This window comes from Anabrus simplex, chromosome 2, assembly GCF_040414725.1.
Source record: "Anabrus simplex isolate iqAnaSimp1 chromosome 2, ASM4041472v1, whole genome shotgun sequence".
Classification (NCBI taxonomy): domain Eukaryota; kingdom Metazoa; phylum Arthropoda; class Insecta; order Orthoptera; family Tettigoniidae; genus Anabrus; species Anabrus simplex.
In genome coordinates this window covers 787,932,188-787,944,739 of record NC_090266.1, presented here as the reverse complement: position 1 = coordinate 787,944,739, position 12,552 = coordinate 787,932,188, and the positions used below count along the sequence as shown (strand labels likewise).

At 37.5% G+C, this 12,552-nt stretch overlaps 1 protein-coding gene across 1 annotated transcript in view; it reads left to right on the top strand.

Moving 5' to 3' along the window:
- Camta (Calmodulin-binding transcription activator) overlaps nucleotides 1-12,552 on the top strand; it is a 705,348-nt gene that overhangs the window by 540,007 nt on the left and 152,789 nt on the right. The window contains exons 21-22 of the mRNA XM_068226037.1: nucleotides 1,965-2,057; nucleotides 2,661-2,728. Coding sequence (XP_068082138.1) covers nucleotides 1,965-2,057; nucleotides 2,661-2,728 — 161 coding nt within the window. The remainder of the gene's footprint in view (nucleotides 1-1,964; nucleotides 2,058-2,660; nucleotides 2,729-12,552) is intronic.

Below are 12,552 nucleotides of genomic sequence, written 5' to 3'. Positions count from 1 at the left end.
TCATATTGATGACATTGTTGGGAAAGCATACAGATCATTACATGTCATAATGAGGCTACTTAAAGGATGCAACAAAGAATTAAAAGAAAAAAGTTACTTGAGTATGGTTCGTCCATTATTGGAATATGCAAACAGTGTTTGGGATCCTCACCAAGAATACCTAATAAAAGAAATAGATAGTGTGCAGAGGAAAGCAGCAAGATTTGTAACAGGGGATTTCAGGAGAAAGAGTAGTGTATCAGAAATGTTAAAGGAACTTGGGTGGGAAACTTTAAGTAAGAGAAGGGAGAAAACTAGACTTACAGGATTATATAGAGCCTATACAGGAGAAGAAGCATGGGGAGATATCCGTGAGAGGCTTCAGTTGGAAAATAATTATATCGGCAGGACTGACCACAAATATAAAATTAGAAGGAATTTTAGCAGAAGCGATTGGGGTAAATTTTCATTCATTGGGAAGGGTGTGAAGGAGTGGAACAGTTTACCAGGGGTAGTGTTTGATCCTTTTCCAAAATCTGTACAGATATTCAAGAAGAGAATAAACAGCAACAGAGAAAATAAATGAAATGTTGGAGGGTATTCGACCAGTGCAGGTTATTGTATATAAAAAAAAATGTGTGTGAATAAATTAATTCCATCCCCTGGTCTAAGGAATTTGGACAGCGAAAGTAGGGGACTGCCTGTAGGGGTGAAGTACAGTGGGGACTTCGAGGGCCCTGGGACCGCTACGGTAGCTGTGAAGGCCCTTCAGGAACTCTGAAAAGTGGTGGCAAAAGGGGCTCTGGTTAAGACGCAGCAGGTCGTTATGCTACTTAGGATCCAGAACGGGTAAAAAAAAAAAGTAAATAAATAAATGCAATGTAAATATTAATGTTATACCAGTTGTATAGTATCATTTGAAGTAATTCCACATACTGTATATCAGTTGACTATATTTGTAAGTAGGACAGGATATATTATAAGTAGAATTTTGTAAACAATATAAATTTATTAAGGATGAGCTGTGTGTTTAATAGAAAACATTGTTAGCGTAAATTGTATAATATTGTATTATAGGAAAAATTTTCTTCTCTTGTTAATTTAATATTTAGTGCTTGACAATAATGTATTTTAGTGTACCATTTGCCACCGAGGTAGACACCTCATTTGCAAATAAAGAGATTTTGATTTGATTTGATTTTGAAATATTGTATAGACAAATGTGAATTTTATGAGTACTATCCATATAAAGAAAAGGTAACCATATATATACTTACTTTTGCACATAACAGCTGCACAGTGTTACAAACAGTTGCATAAAAAACACGCTTTACCTTCTCACACTGGCGTCTTGCAGCCAAGTGGAGTTTGGAATGATGTGGAAGTTAAAGAGCACTCGCACTAGGTAGCAGCACCAGTTAAGACACAGGCATGCCAACCATAGCCCACAAAATACCCTGTTCGCCAATACCCTGGTCTCCCCTATATTATTTATTTTCCAGCATCTACTTCTTCATAATGTTGTTTAAATTTTTACTCATTCCACTTTTATTCTATAACAGCCTAATAAATTTTGATAAATATCTTTGTCCTTCTCTTATCAGTCCAGTTTGAGACAGTTTGTTTACCCTTGAGTTGTGATTTTTACTAGGATTCTTAACTTATAAAGTTCATATACCGTAGCCTTTTTCTCCTTCCTCCTGCAACATTCTGCATAGAAATCATCACCAGAACTTCACAACTCTTTATTTAGTTTATCAGTACATAACCCTACTATTATTAATGTAGGTATTCACAAATTAATATTTCATTATAATTCTTTTACTTGGAGACCATGAGAAAGAAATGACTAATTCAAGCTTAATTTTTTTTAATGAAAACTTCCCTTGAGACAGGTGAAGTGTTGGAATTTTTTTTTTTAGTTACTTGTTTGCTTGCGTGTTCTTTTGGCATATTTTTCTTGATGCTTGGAATTGTGGATCCAGGCGAAGTGGCTACAGGTCCTCGCAGTGAAAGTCCGATCATTGACGTGGAGGGCGTCTCGGATGAGGAGTTGGATGGAAAGCAGAGTGTTGTAGGTCAGTTGTAGCATTAGCCATTAGATTATAATCTATACCTCTTATTAAAATTGTCTAACCTTACCATCTTATACTCTGTAGGAGGCATAATTGTGACCAGTGATGGGAAATTTGATGTAAAGTGAAAACAAGATATGCTAGATGTAGATTTACATGTTTCTGTATTTGAATGAAAATGCTTGATATTTTCTCATTATCTGTCTTTCTCTACATTTCAGACTGGAATTTAAAGCTCATTGCATGAGTCTATTAAGAAATTCATCACTGGATACAATTCATAATTTTGAAAAAGTTATGCATTAAACAAATTCTTAGAAAATGAAAGCTCAAAATAATTCACTCCATTCAATCATTTTGGCAAGATATTTAATTATATGTTTTTATTTATACTTATTAGATTTTGTCATCAGTTTTGGCATCTGTTTAAATGCATTACATTATTGTTCTGTTGTTAAGACCTACATTATATTCTGTTTTATAAAACATTTGTATCTAAATTCAACTTGTCATCCAGCTAAATAATAACACATGATTGAATGACAGTGGTATACTCGAATATTAAATATATGTGATCATTTGATAGAGCTATCATGGCTGTTACAGGGGAGCAAGAGGTTCGAGTTCTGACGTTAGCAGAGCAAATTATTGCTGCTATGCCCGATCGCATAAAGGTGAGAATTCTAATATACAGCTGTTGTTAATATACTGTATGGCATTTTATTCTTTTATTATTACTAGGCCCTGGATGTTGATGATATGTCATCTTTTTGGTGAGTAGTCAGGTGCAATGCTCAAATATATACAAACGCTGTTCATGGCACCTCGATTACAAATATATCCTTTTAATTTTTCATTATTTGCTTATTTTGCATTTTTGAGTTTTTAAAATTTTAACAGCATTTTCTTTGATTTTCAAGAATTGTTCAGTCATATTTTGGAGAATTTTGTCTCTTTAGGTCATTTTGTCCCTTTTGTCCTGTTACCATATTATTTTATGAAATTAAGTCTGAAAGTCTAAACTTGCAGTTATACAAATATTGAAATAAAACATTTCAATATTATTTTGCTAACACAGTAATTGTCAGTGGAAATGTTTTACGGCACAGAAGGTTACAGTAGATGACTGCACAAGTACAGGCCTAAAATATCTTTCGTGCAGTGATGAGGTCACTGAAGCAATTGTTTCGCACCCATGAGCAGATTACAACTGTCAATCTTCTTCTTTCATGATAAATACTTTATACACTCACTTTTCTAGGAAACAAGGTATTTGGGGACTTGGATGTCTGGAATATTACCTGTAGTTCTCTGACACCTACAGCTGTAAAGGTTAGGGTGGAAGGGGAAGGTGTGAAGAGTATTGCATCAGTTTCACACAGTTCATATCTTGCAGTACTTGGAAGCACTCAAGTACCAATTTGAAAATGCCTAAAATTAAACCACACATTTCAGTTCACGTAACTCTCTTGGTGCCAGGCCATAGTGCGAGAACCCGCCCTTTAAATTGCCAGAGCCAATCTGGTCGGCCTTTAACAATCCAGTCAGAAGTTGCCAGAGCCAATTACATCGCCCGGCTTAAAATTCTGTGATATACATAATTTTGAGGCAACCTATAGTGACGTGCATGCTTTTTTTACAACCTGTAGTAAAGGGGCTACACGTTATTGTGTGCCTGGCCTTGCTTTGGCAGTTCTAAGAGGGTGTTATACCTTTCACAAGAGTCGTTTCCTGTGTTTACAAATACCACTAACCGGTCAGAAAGAGATTGCTGCTTGCAGTGACTGGATTTGTGACAGGAAAATGGCATGTTGTTCACGTGATATTTTTTCAGCAGGTATTGGTGACAATAAATTAATGCAGTATTTGGAACAGTGCGAAGTTAATGAGGATGATTTATCGGATAGCAATAGGGAATTTAGTTCAGAGAGTAGCGACGAAATTATACCAGACACGTCCGCGGAATCACCGCAGCTAAAGAAGAGACGTTTAATTGTGTCTAACAGCACCAAAGCTACTCTGAATATGGTGGTAGATGAAACTAGTGATAACGAATATGATGATGATGATGTCTCTGGAGAACATTTTGTGGAAATTTGTCCCAATGAACCCGACAACATTCCTCAACCTCCTGTCTCCTTCAAGGAAGTTCTTGGACCTAAACATGCCCTACCGTCTGATTCTCCGCCCATATCATACTTCAATTTACTTTCCCCTTACTCTCTAATAAACCTTATAGTCACATATAGTCCTCTATCATTACCTAAAAGCTGGTCTCCGCGGGCCAAGTGTAGCGTGCCTGCCTCTCACCCGGAGGTCATGGGTTCGATTCCCGCCCATGTCAAGAATTTTCGCCTGGTCCTGAGGGTTGGTTCGAGGTTCACTCAATCTAAGTGACCCCAAGTGATTGCAATTGAGGAGATATCTGAGGGTGAGAGGGCGACCCCGTTCTGGAAAACCAGGAATAATTACTGAGAGGATCCGTCTCACTGACCATGATTCACCTCGTAAACTGCAGGTACCGAACTGAGCAGCGGTCGCTGAGTAGGTAAAAAAAAAACACAGCTTTAGTGCCATACATTTCCTAATTTCGTAAATTCTATTGTATTGTAAAATTATTTTTCTAATATATACTACAACCGAAAACGAGAAACTATTTTTTCTGAAAACAAAAAACTATAATATCAACTACTATTTTTTACTTATTTAATAATTCAGAATTATTTTAATACTGTGTTGTCCGCACGTAGAACATTTGTTGTCAGTATTTGCCAAACATTGATACATAAACGCGAATTTTATCGGTGAGTAAAAATGGCATGTTGTTCACGTGATATTTTTTCAGCAGGTATTGGTGACAATAAATTAATGCAGTTTTTACTAGTGACATATGTTTGAATTTTTATTTTTATCGTTTTTATTTTTCTCGTTCAAATTAGTTATTCTATAGAATTGTATTTAGAAATACATTGTACATAATTATGTATATTCTTTTGTATCGTAAATTATTTTTTCAAAGTAGATATTGAGAGAGAAATTACGAAAATATTTTTCTCTTCCTAAAAATAAACGTTATCGACAACTATAAATCAATAATAAAACGTCTTTGACTCTTTATATCACTCCAAACCAGTTTCATATTCTACGTAGTCGATATGTAGAAAATTTCATGCCGGTATTTGCTATACACCGGTAGATATGCGCGAATTTTAAAATACATGTATTTCCACTGAAAACGGCCTGGCGCTTTACAGTAGTAGAGTGGAGGCGGAGCTCTGGCCTCCTCCAGCTGATGGGGAGCGGCCAACCAGATCGGCTCTTGGCTCCAAGTGGGTTAAAACAAATAGTAGCCGACTTTGGTGATAGTGTGTTTTCTACTCATGGAAGCATAGTCTACTGTACTGTAAGCTGTGCAAAAGCAAAGTATCGGCTGAAAGACAGTTTATTGTGACGCAGCATATTGGTCGTGAGAAGCATGTGCATGCTCTTGAGCATTCATCAAAGAAAGCTGCACTTCAATGCTTGCTACTGTGACCGTTCGTGGACGTGCGTGGTTTGAAAATAATAGTAAACTTCTTAATATGCTCAGCTAGAATTCAGTGGTTTGCACAGACTCCACTCTAGGGCATGGCCCTTCGATGAGAAAGCGGTCACATCCTCTCAATAATTAATCAGATGATGATCCTACATCTTATTTCAATATACTAGATTCTCACTTAAATTAGGCAGGAAATAAAAAAAAACTGCAATAAGAAATTGGAAGGACAATAACTTTAATAAAACAATACTAACTGAATATAATTAAAACAAAGTGAATAATCAAACATATTTGAAAGATATTCTTATGCACTCCCTATCATGCTCTGTTAGAAATCAAGTCCTTCTTGAAAATTATCCACCATAAAATTCAAACATTATCACCACTCATAACTCTCCTTGATACTTCATTTAAATAATTATTAAACACATTGGAAAATCAGTAAATTAAGTCTTCATTTCCTCTTAACTTCTTTGTTCATTCATTATATCTCACTTGTTAGCCGTACCTTGTCCTCCCTGCTCTACCTATTTTTTTTCCGTGGTTTCCCATTTTCACACCAGGCAAATGCTGGGGCTGTACCTTAATTAAGGCCACGGCCGCTTCCTTCCAACTCCTAAGCCTTTCCTATCCCATCGTCGCCATAAGACCTATCTGTGTCGGTGCGACGTAAAGCCCCTAGCAAAAAAAAAAAAAAAAAGCTCTACCTATTTCTATTTGTTTCATTTTGTAAACACCTAGCTAACTAACAATAACTTGAATTTCCTAACGGTCTTTCAATATACATAAAACCAACTCAAATAAATAACAATAATATCATCGTCCCATAATTGGGTGACCGCATGCCATCATCCATCCAAAGGCTCCGCATAGCTGCATCTGAAAACTAAGCACTAACTACTGACATATTAAATGACCTAATGCCAGAAAGTCTGCGCTGCATCTGCACCTCTCCATCATGCTGAAAATAATGCTACTGCATGAAATTGCTACCTCAAGCAATGCTACAAGTATTAACACACACTTACAGGTGACAATGATCTCAAAAATTCTAACTACCGTTCGAGTAACTTGTCGAAGATCCTACTTACATGTTCGCTTAACTATTCTGCTACTTATGTTATATCAGAGCTGAAATCATGACAGTTCATATGCTCAACAGAAATATCTTCGAAATGCATTCAATCAGCATTAAATACATCGCTCATTTATCTAACACTCAAAATATGCATCGGATATACCATTCAATAAAACCATCCTATCATATTGATCATCTCGAAGAATCAACTTACCAACGCAATACACAATTCAATAAATCATTCACTAATTATGTCGCACCAAATTATAACTTCAGATGACCCTACATACACCTTATGCCATCACAATATACACCGCATAATAAAAAAAAAATCCTTTCCTAAATAAACAAGCAAAAGCAATTGAAGAGCTTCACTATTATACATACGAACATCACATAGTTCGATTGAATGAACACATCACAACACTCCGCAGAATTACTTACATTAAAGGATCACCACATCGATTATATTTCACACACGGATATACTGAAAAACTTACCTGTAACACTCAAGATCACACATTCGCTTCACAATTATTCCATTAATACAGGAACAACGCAGGAAAGATTGCGCCTAACCCCAATATTTACAGATGGCGAGCGAAATTCTAACATATGCGCGGTCGGACAATACAACATTAAATTAACACCATTAACACGTTAGGTTATTCAAGTTATTCCCTTTACATCACCTGTGTGATATTAATATCTACATCTACCATAAGCAACTACAAGAAACACAAAAAGGACAAATGTACGTCTACTCATCATTAGAAGATCCAGTCTTCATTCCATCATGTGGGTAGCGGTGGTCAGGTCATTCGTTCATGCCATCTTGCCTATTTCAGCAGAGCTTGGATCTATCAAGGACCCTGTCAGTTTAAGCACGCATTTCCTCCTTATTTATTTCTTGATTCATAACTGTGGATAGCATTACTGGCTTCAATCCTGAAACTTGTACAAGAAACAATTAAAAAGAGTTCACACAGATTTATAATCCCACTTTCATGAGTTGATACTCGCCTACATAAATCAATGCTATATGACGCTTATTAAGATTATTTAATGCTATTTAGCCCTTCGATCTTAGCAAATTCTCTCAGTTTTTATGCATGTACCAGAGCTATGCTCACTATTTGCTTCCTAACTGGTTTCGTCATGCAAGTATTGTCAGAAAACAAAATTCTATCTTCATTATTTTTACAATAATAATAAGGTTGCTTTCCATGAACCACAGAGCCACTCTATTAACTTCATTACATATGATTTTGACATTTGAGGAACTCGTCACCACAATCACTCCTTCTTATCCACAGAGATTCACAAAGGAACACACGCTACGATTGTTTATTCTTCTGAACATGTGATACATCACACCGTACGCCTACAAGATGGTCAACCGTGTATGATTCCAAGTTATTCCATGGCCTCCTTTGACGTCTTCCAGACTAAATATAATATCTGACCGTTCTTCCTCTCAGCTGTTGATGTAATTATTTATTGATATCTGCTTGTAACTGAACTGTTCTTTATTCGGTCTGCTGTATACCACGGGGTTCTGAGCTTGATCTTCCGATTTCCATCCACAAGATCTACCATAGATTTGCGAGTTGTATCAGCTTTCATATATTATGAACACATAAATTAGCCGTACATCGACAATTTACATTACTTCCATGCTGTCCACATGCATCTGTTTAATGACTTTCAATGACTCCGTGACATACGATTACACGTCATTGAAAGGTCATACTACGTACTTACTGTTGCTTCGACATCCACCAAATCATCACAGTATAGTAAGGAGTTGTGTGATGTGTTAATATCAGCAGATATTCCCCTATTTAAGCACTCTAATCCCAAATTACGGGCATTTTTGGAAAAACACACAAACCAAGAAATGTCAGAAGAGTCGACTTTATGTAAGAATTATTTACCACACTGCTATGATGAATCATTAAATAAAATAATGTACAGTACTCGTGGGAAGAAGCTGTGGTTTTTTTTTATTGATAAGACAAATGATGCTGTGGGGTGCTTTGTAGCCAACATTGTGACTATAATATTGGAATTGGATAGACTGGGTGAAATATTTTTATTGACTGCCGAAGTGTTAGAAAAGGCCAGTTATTCAACGATACTCAAGTTGTTTGACAGTAATATGTTTCTTCTGTGGCCTGATGGCATAAAACATGATTATGTCCTTTTATTTTTAAGTGATGCAGCACCATATATGGTACATGCAGATAATTCATTGAAAGCACTTTACTCCAAAATGCTACATGTCATGTGCCTAGCGCATGGCCTACGTAGTGTTCGTGAAAATGTGCGAGCAAATCATCCGAATGTTGACAAGCTTGTGGCAAACGTTAAAATGTTTTTCTTAAAAGCCCCCTCATGAGTTACACAATTCAAGGCAGAAGCTCTTGACATCATGTTACCACAACAATCTACAATCCCATGCTAGGACACATGGTTAAATTCATGCTTTTATTATTGTGAATATTTCCAGGTAGTGAAAAAAAGTAGTACAGGTTTTTACTGTGAAGAAGCTGTTTCAATACAGATTGGTCACTGAACCAAACATGGAGGGCAGTTTGGCATTTATTTAGTCGAATTTCGCATAATTGTCGACGATTATCACTTCACTGGAAAAGAAAGGTGAGGCAATGGTAGATTCCATTTCACTAATTAAACAACAGGAATCATATTAACAACACTCGTGGTGAAATTGCTACAGTTAATGCATTTAAACTCAGATACACTCTGGGGCAGAAACTACTCCAAGGATGGGACTGAGGAAGATTTAACAGCTAATGATCTTCCCCACTTCAAGTATGCTCCAATCGTATCAGCTGACATAGAGCGCAACTTTTCAAGGTATAAAAAACTTGTTGGCAGATAATCACAGATACTTCAGTTTCAGGAACTAGAAAATTATGTTTGTAGTTTAGTGCAACTCAGACTAAGGTGAATTAAAATAATTGCAACAAGTAATACCAATATAGTTGGTCCGTTATTGGACATTATAAATTTTCCAGCTAACTCATTCCCACTCCTTTCATTAGTTCATCTTTCCTCCTGGTCTATCTTAACTTCCCTGATGGCTGCAAAACTTCCTCCTTTTTTCTCTCACTCTCATGACCCTGTTCTACCTTCCTATTCTGATCCTTTACTCTGCAGTTCTCTTTACTCCTCATTCCCTTTCCTCTTGCCTTACCCCTTCTCTGCAACTCTTCCTTGATTCCCATCTTTCCTCTGCTGTTCTCACCGCATTGACTCATCCAATTTGCTCATCGATACTCCTTCTCAACTCTGTCCCTGATTTCCTTGTCTTTGAAACATTGGCCCACCTGTCTTTTACAACTTTTCCCCTTCTTTCCCCTTCCTCTTCTTTACCTACCATACCCTGTACATTGTTTGAGTGAGGCCTACCTTCATTCCTGTCCTCTGTCAGAAGCTTAATCTTCTCCTTCAGATTCTCCAACTCTTCCCTCATACTCCTTAAAGCCACACCTGAAGTCCATACACCTGCATTTGTCAGCCATTCTTTACTCTTCTTCCATAGAAATATGAAATATGATGAAAATATCAACAAGAATAAAATAACATACCAGTATTCTGTGAATAAAGAAAATAAGTATCAAAGGAAAGAAATACTGCACATTGCACAAGAATTAGATGACAATTAAGCAAGCAAAATACTAATTAATATAATAACTGTACTACACTGGTACTTTTAGACAAGATATTGTATAGGCTTTTGGGCTCATGCCGTGTCATTTGGTCCACCCCTACCATACTTACCACCTACACTTTCCTCAAAAAATAACGGAACAACTCGTGGGTGTCTTAAGCTCTGTCGTATCATTCTATCTCTTCTTCAGGTCAAATTTGACCAAATCATTCTCCTCTCACCACTTTGATTCAGTATCCATTCATGATTCAATCTGCTCTTCTCAACTTCAGAATTTTTCTGTAATACCACATTTTAAAAGTTTCTCTTTCTTCATGAGCTAGTTTTTGTCCACGTTTCACTTCCATACAATGCCATTTTCCAGACAAATGTCATCAAAAACATCTTTCTAAATTAGAAACTGGTGGACTTTTGTTGTTCTGGAAGGCATGGTTTCAATTCCTCTATCAATTTTCAAAGTGAGCAAATTTCTGTCTTAAGAAAGGCCTTACTTGTTTGTACTTGTCTGCATTTTATTTCCTCCTTACTTCTGCCATCATTAGCTACCTACTGCCCAAGTAATAATATTCATCTATTTCCTTTAAGACGTCAATGTTCGTAAGTGGTGTAGAGAGTTTGCAGCCGGTCGGACTGAAATTCATGACAAACAAAGGAGCGGGAGACCGTCAATTTCCGTTGAGACAGTCGTGAATATTGAGCAAATTATGCGTGAAGGTCCGTGGATGATCTTTGCACTTTGGTTCCTGAGGTTTCCTGAAGCGCCACTCACCAATTCTTAAAGGAAAAGTTGAAATACCGGAATATGTGTGGAAGATGGGTGCCACGCAGCTCTGAAGACGGTTTGCCTTTGTTTGCCATTTTCACACCAGGTCAATGCTGGGGCTGTACCTTAATTAAGGTCATGGCCGCTTCCTTCCCACTCCCAGCTCTTTCCTGTCCCATCGTCGCCATAAGACCTATCTGTGTCAGTGCGACGTAAAGCAACTAGCATATACACCAACTACAAATCAAGTGTTTAAATCTCCTGTTTCTGTTCTTCATTCTTCTGTCCACATAGTTTCTCTCTGACTCTACTTCCCACTTGTTGATATTCGTTCTGTAGCAGGTTTGGTCAGCGATGTTGGTCACTTTGATTCCTGATTTTTCCAGGTCTTGGCAGATTTCCGTTGTCTACCTATTTGTTTTCATGTTTTCTCTTGCCTCAAGTAAGATTCTTGTCAGTCTGTTTCCTGGAAGGCGTTTGATGTGTCCGTAAAATTTCAGGCGTCTTTTTCTGATGTCAGCCGCAAGGTTTGAGAGCTCCTCGGTTTTTGTACGAGATTGCAGTCTATATCCTTCGTCAGTGAGTTTTGGGCCAAGAATTTTTCTGATGATTTTACATTCCTCTTTCAGGATGTCTTCGAGTACTGTTTTCCTGTGGAGATCCAGTGTTTCACTCGCGTATATTATTTCAGGTTTGATCACAGTATTGTAATGTCGAATTTTGGTGATGATTGAAAGGCATTTCCGTTGAGACAGTCGTGAATATTGAGCAAATTATGCGTGAAGGTCCGTGGATGATCTCTGCACTTTGGTTCCTGAGGTTTCCTGAAGCGCCACTCACCAATTCTTAAAGGAAAAGTTGAAATACCGGAATATGTGTGGAAGATGGGTGCCACGCAGCTCTGAAGACGGTTTGCCTTTGTTTGCCATTTTCACACCAGGTCAATGCTGGGGCTGTACCTTAATTAAGGTCATGGCCGCTTCCTTCCCACTCCCAGCCCTTTCCTGTCCCATCGTCGCCATAAGACCTATCTGTGTCAGTGCGACGTAAAGCAACTAGCATATACACCAACTACAAATCAAGTGTTTAAATCTCCTGTTTCTGTTCTTCATTCTTCTGTCCACTTAGTTTCTCTCTGACTCTACTTCCCACTTGTTGATATTCGTTCTGTAGCAGGTTTGGTCAGCGATGTTGGCCACTTTGATTCCTGATTTTTCCAGGTCTTGGCAGATTTCCATTGTCCACCTATTTGTTTTCATGTTTTCTCTTGCCTCAAGTAAGATTCTTGTCAGTCTGTTTCCTGGAAGGCGTTTGATGTGTCCGTAAAATTTCAGGCGTCTTTTTCTGATGTCAGCCGCAAGGTTTGAGAGCTCCTCGGTTTTTGTACGAGATTGCAGTCTATATCCTTCGTCAGTGAGTTTT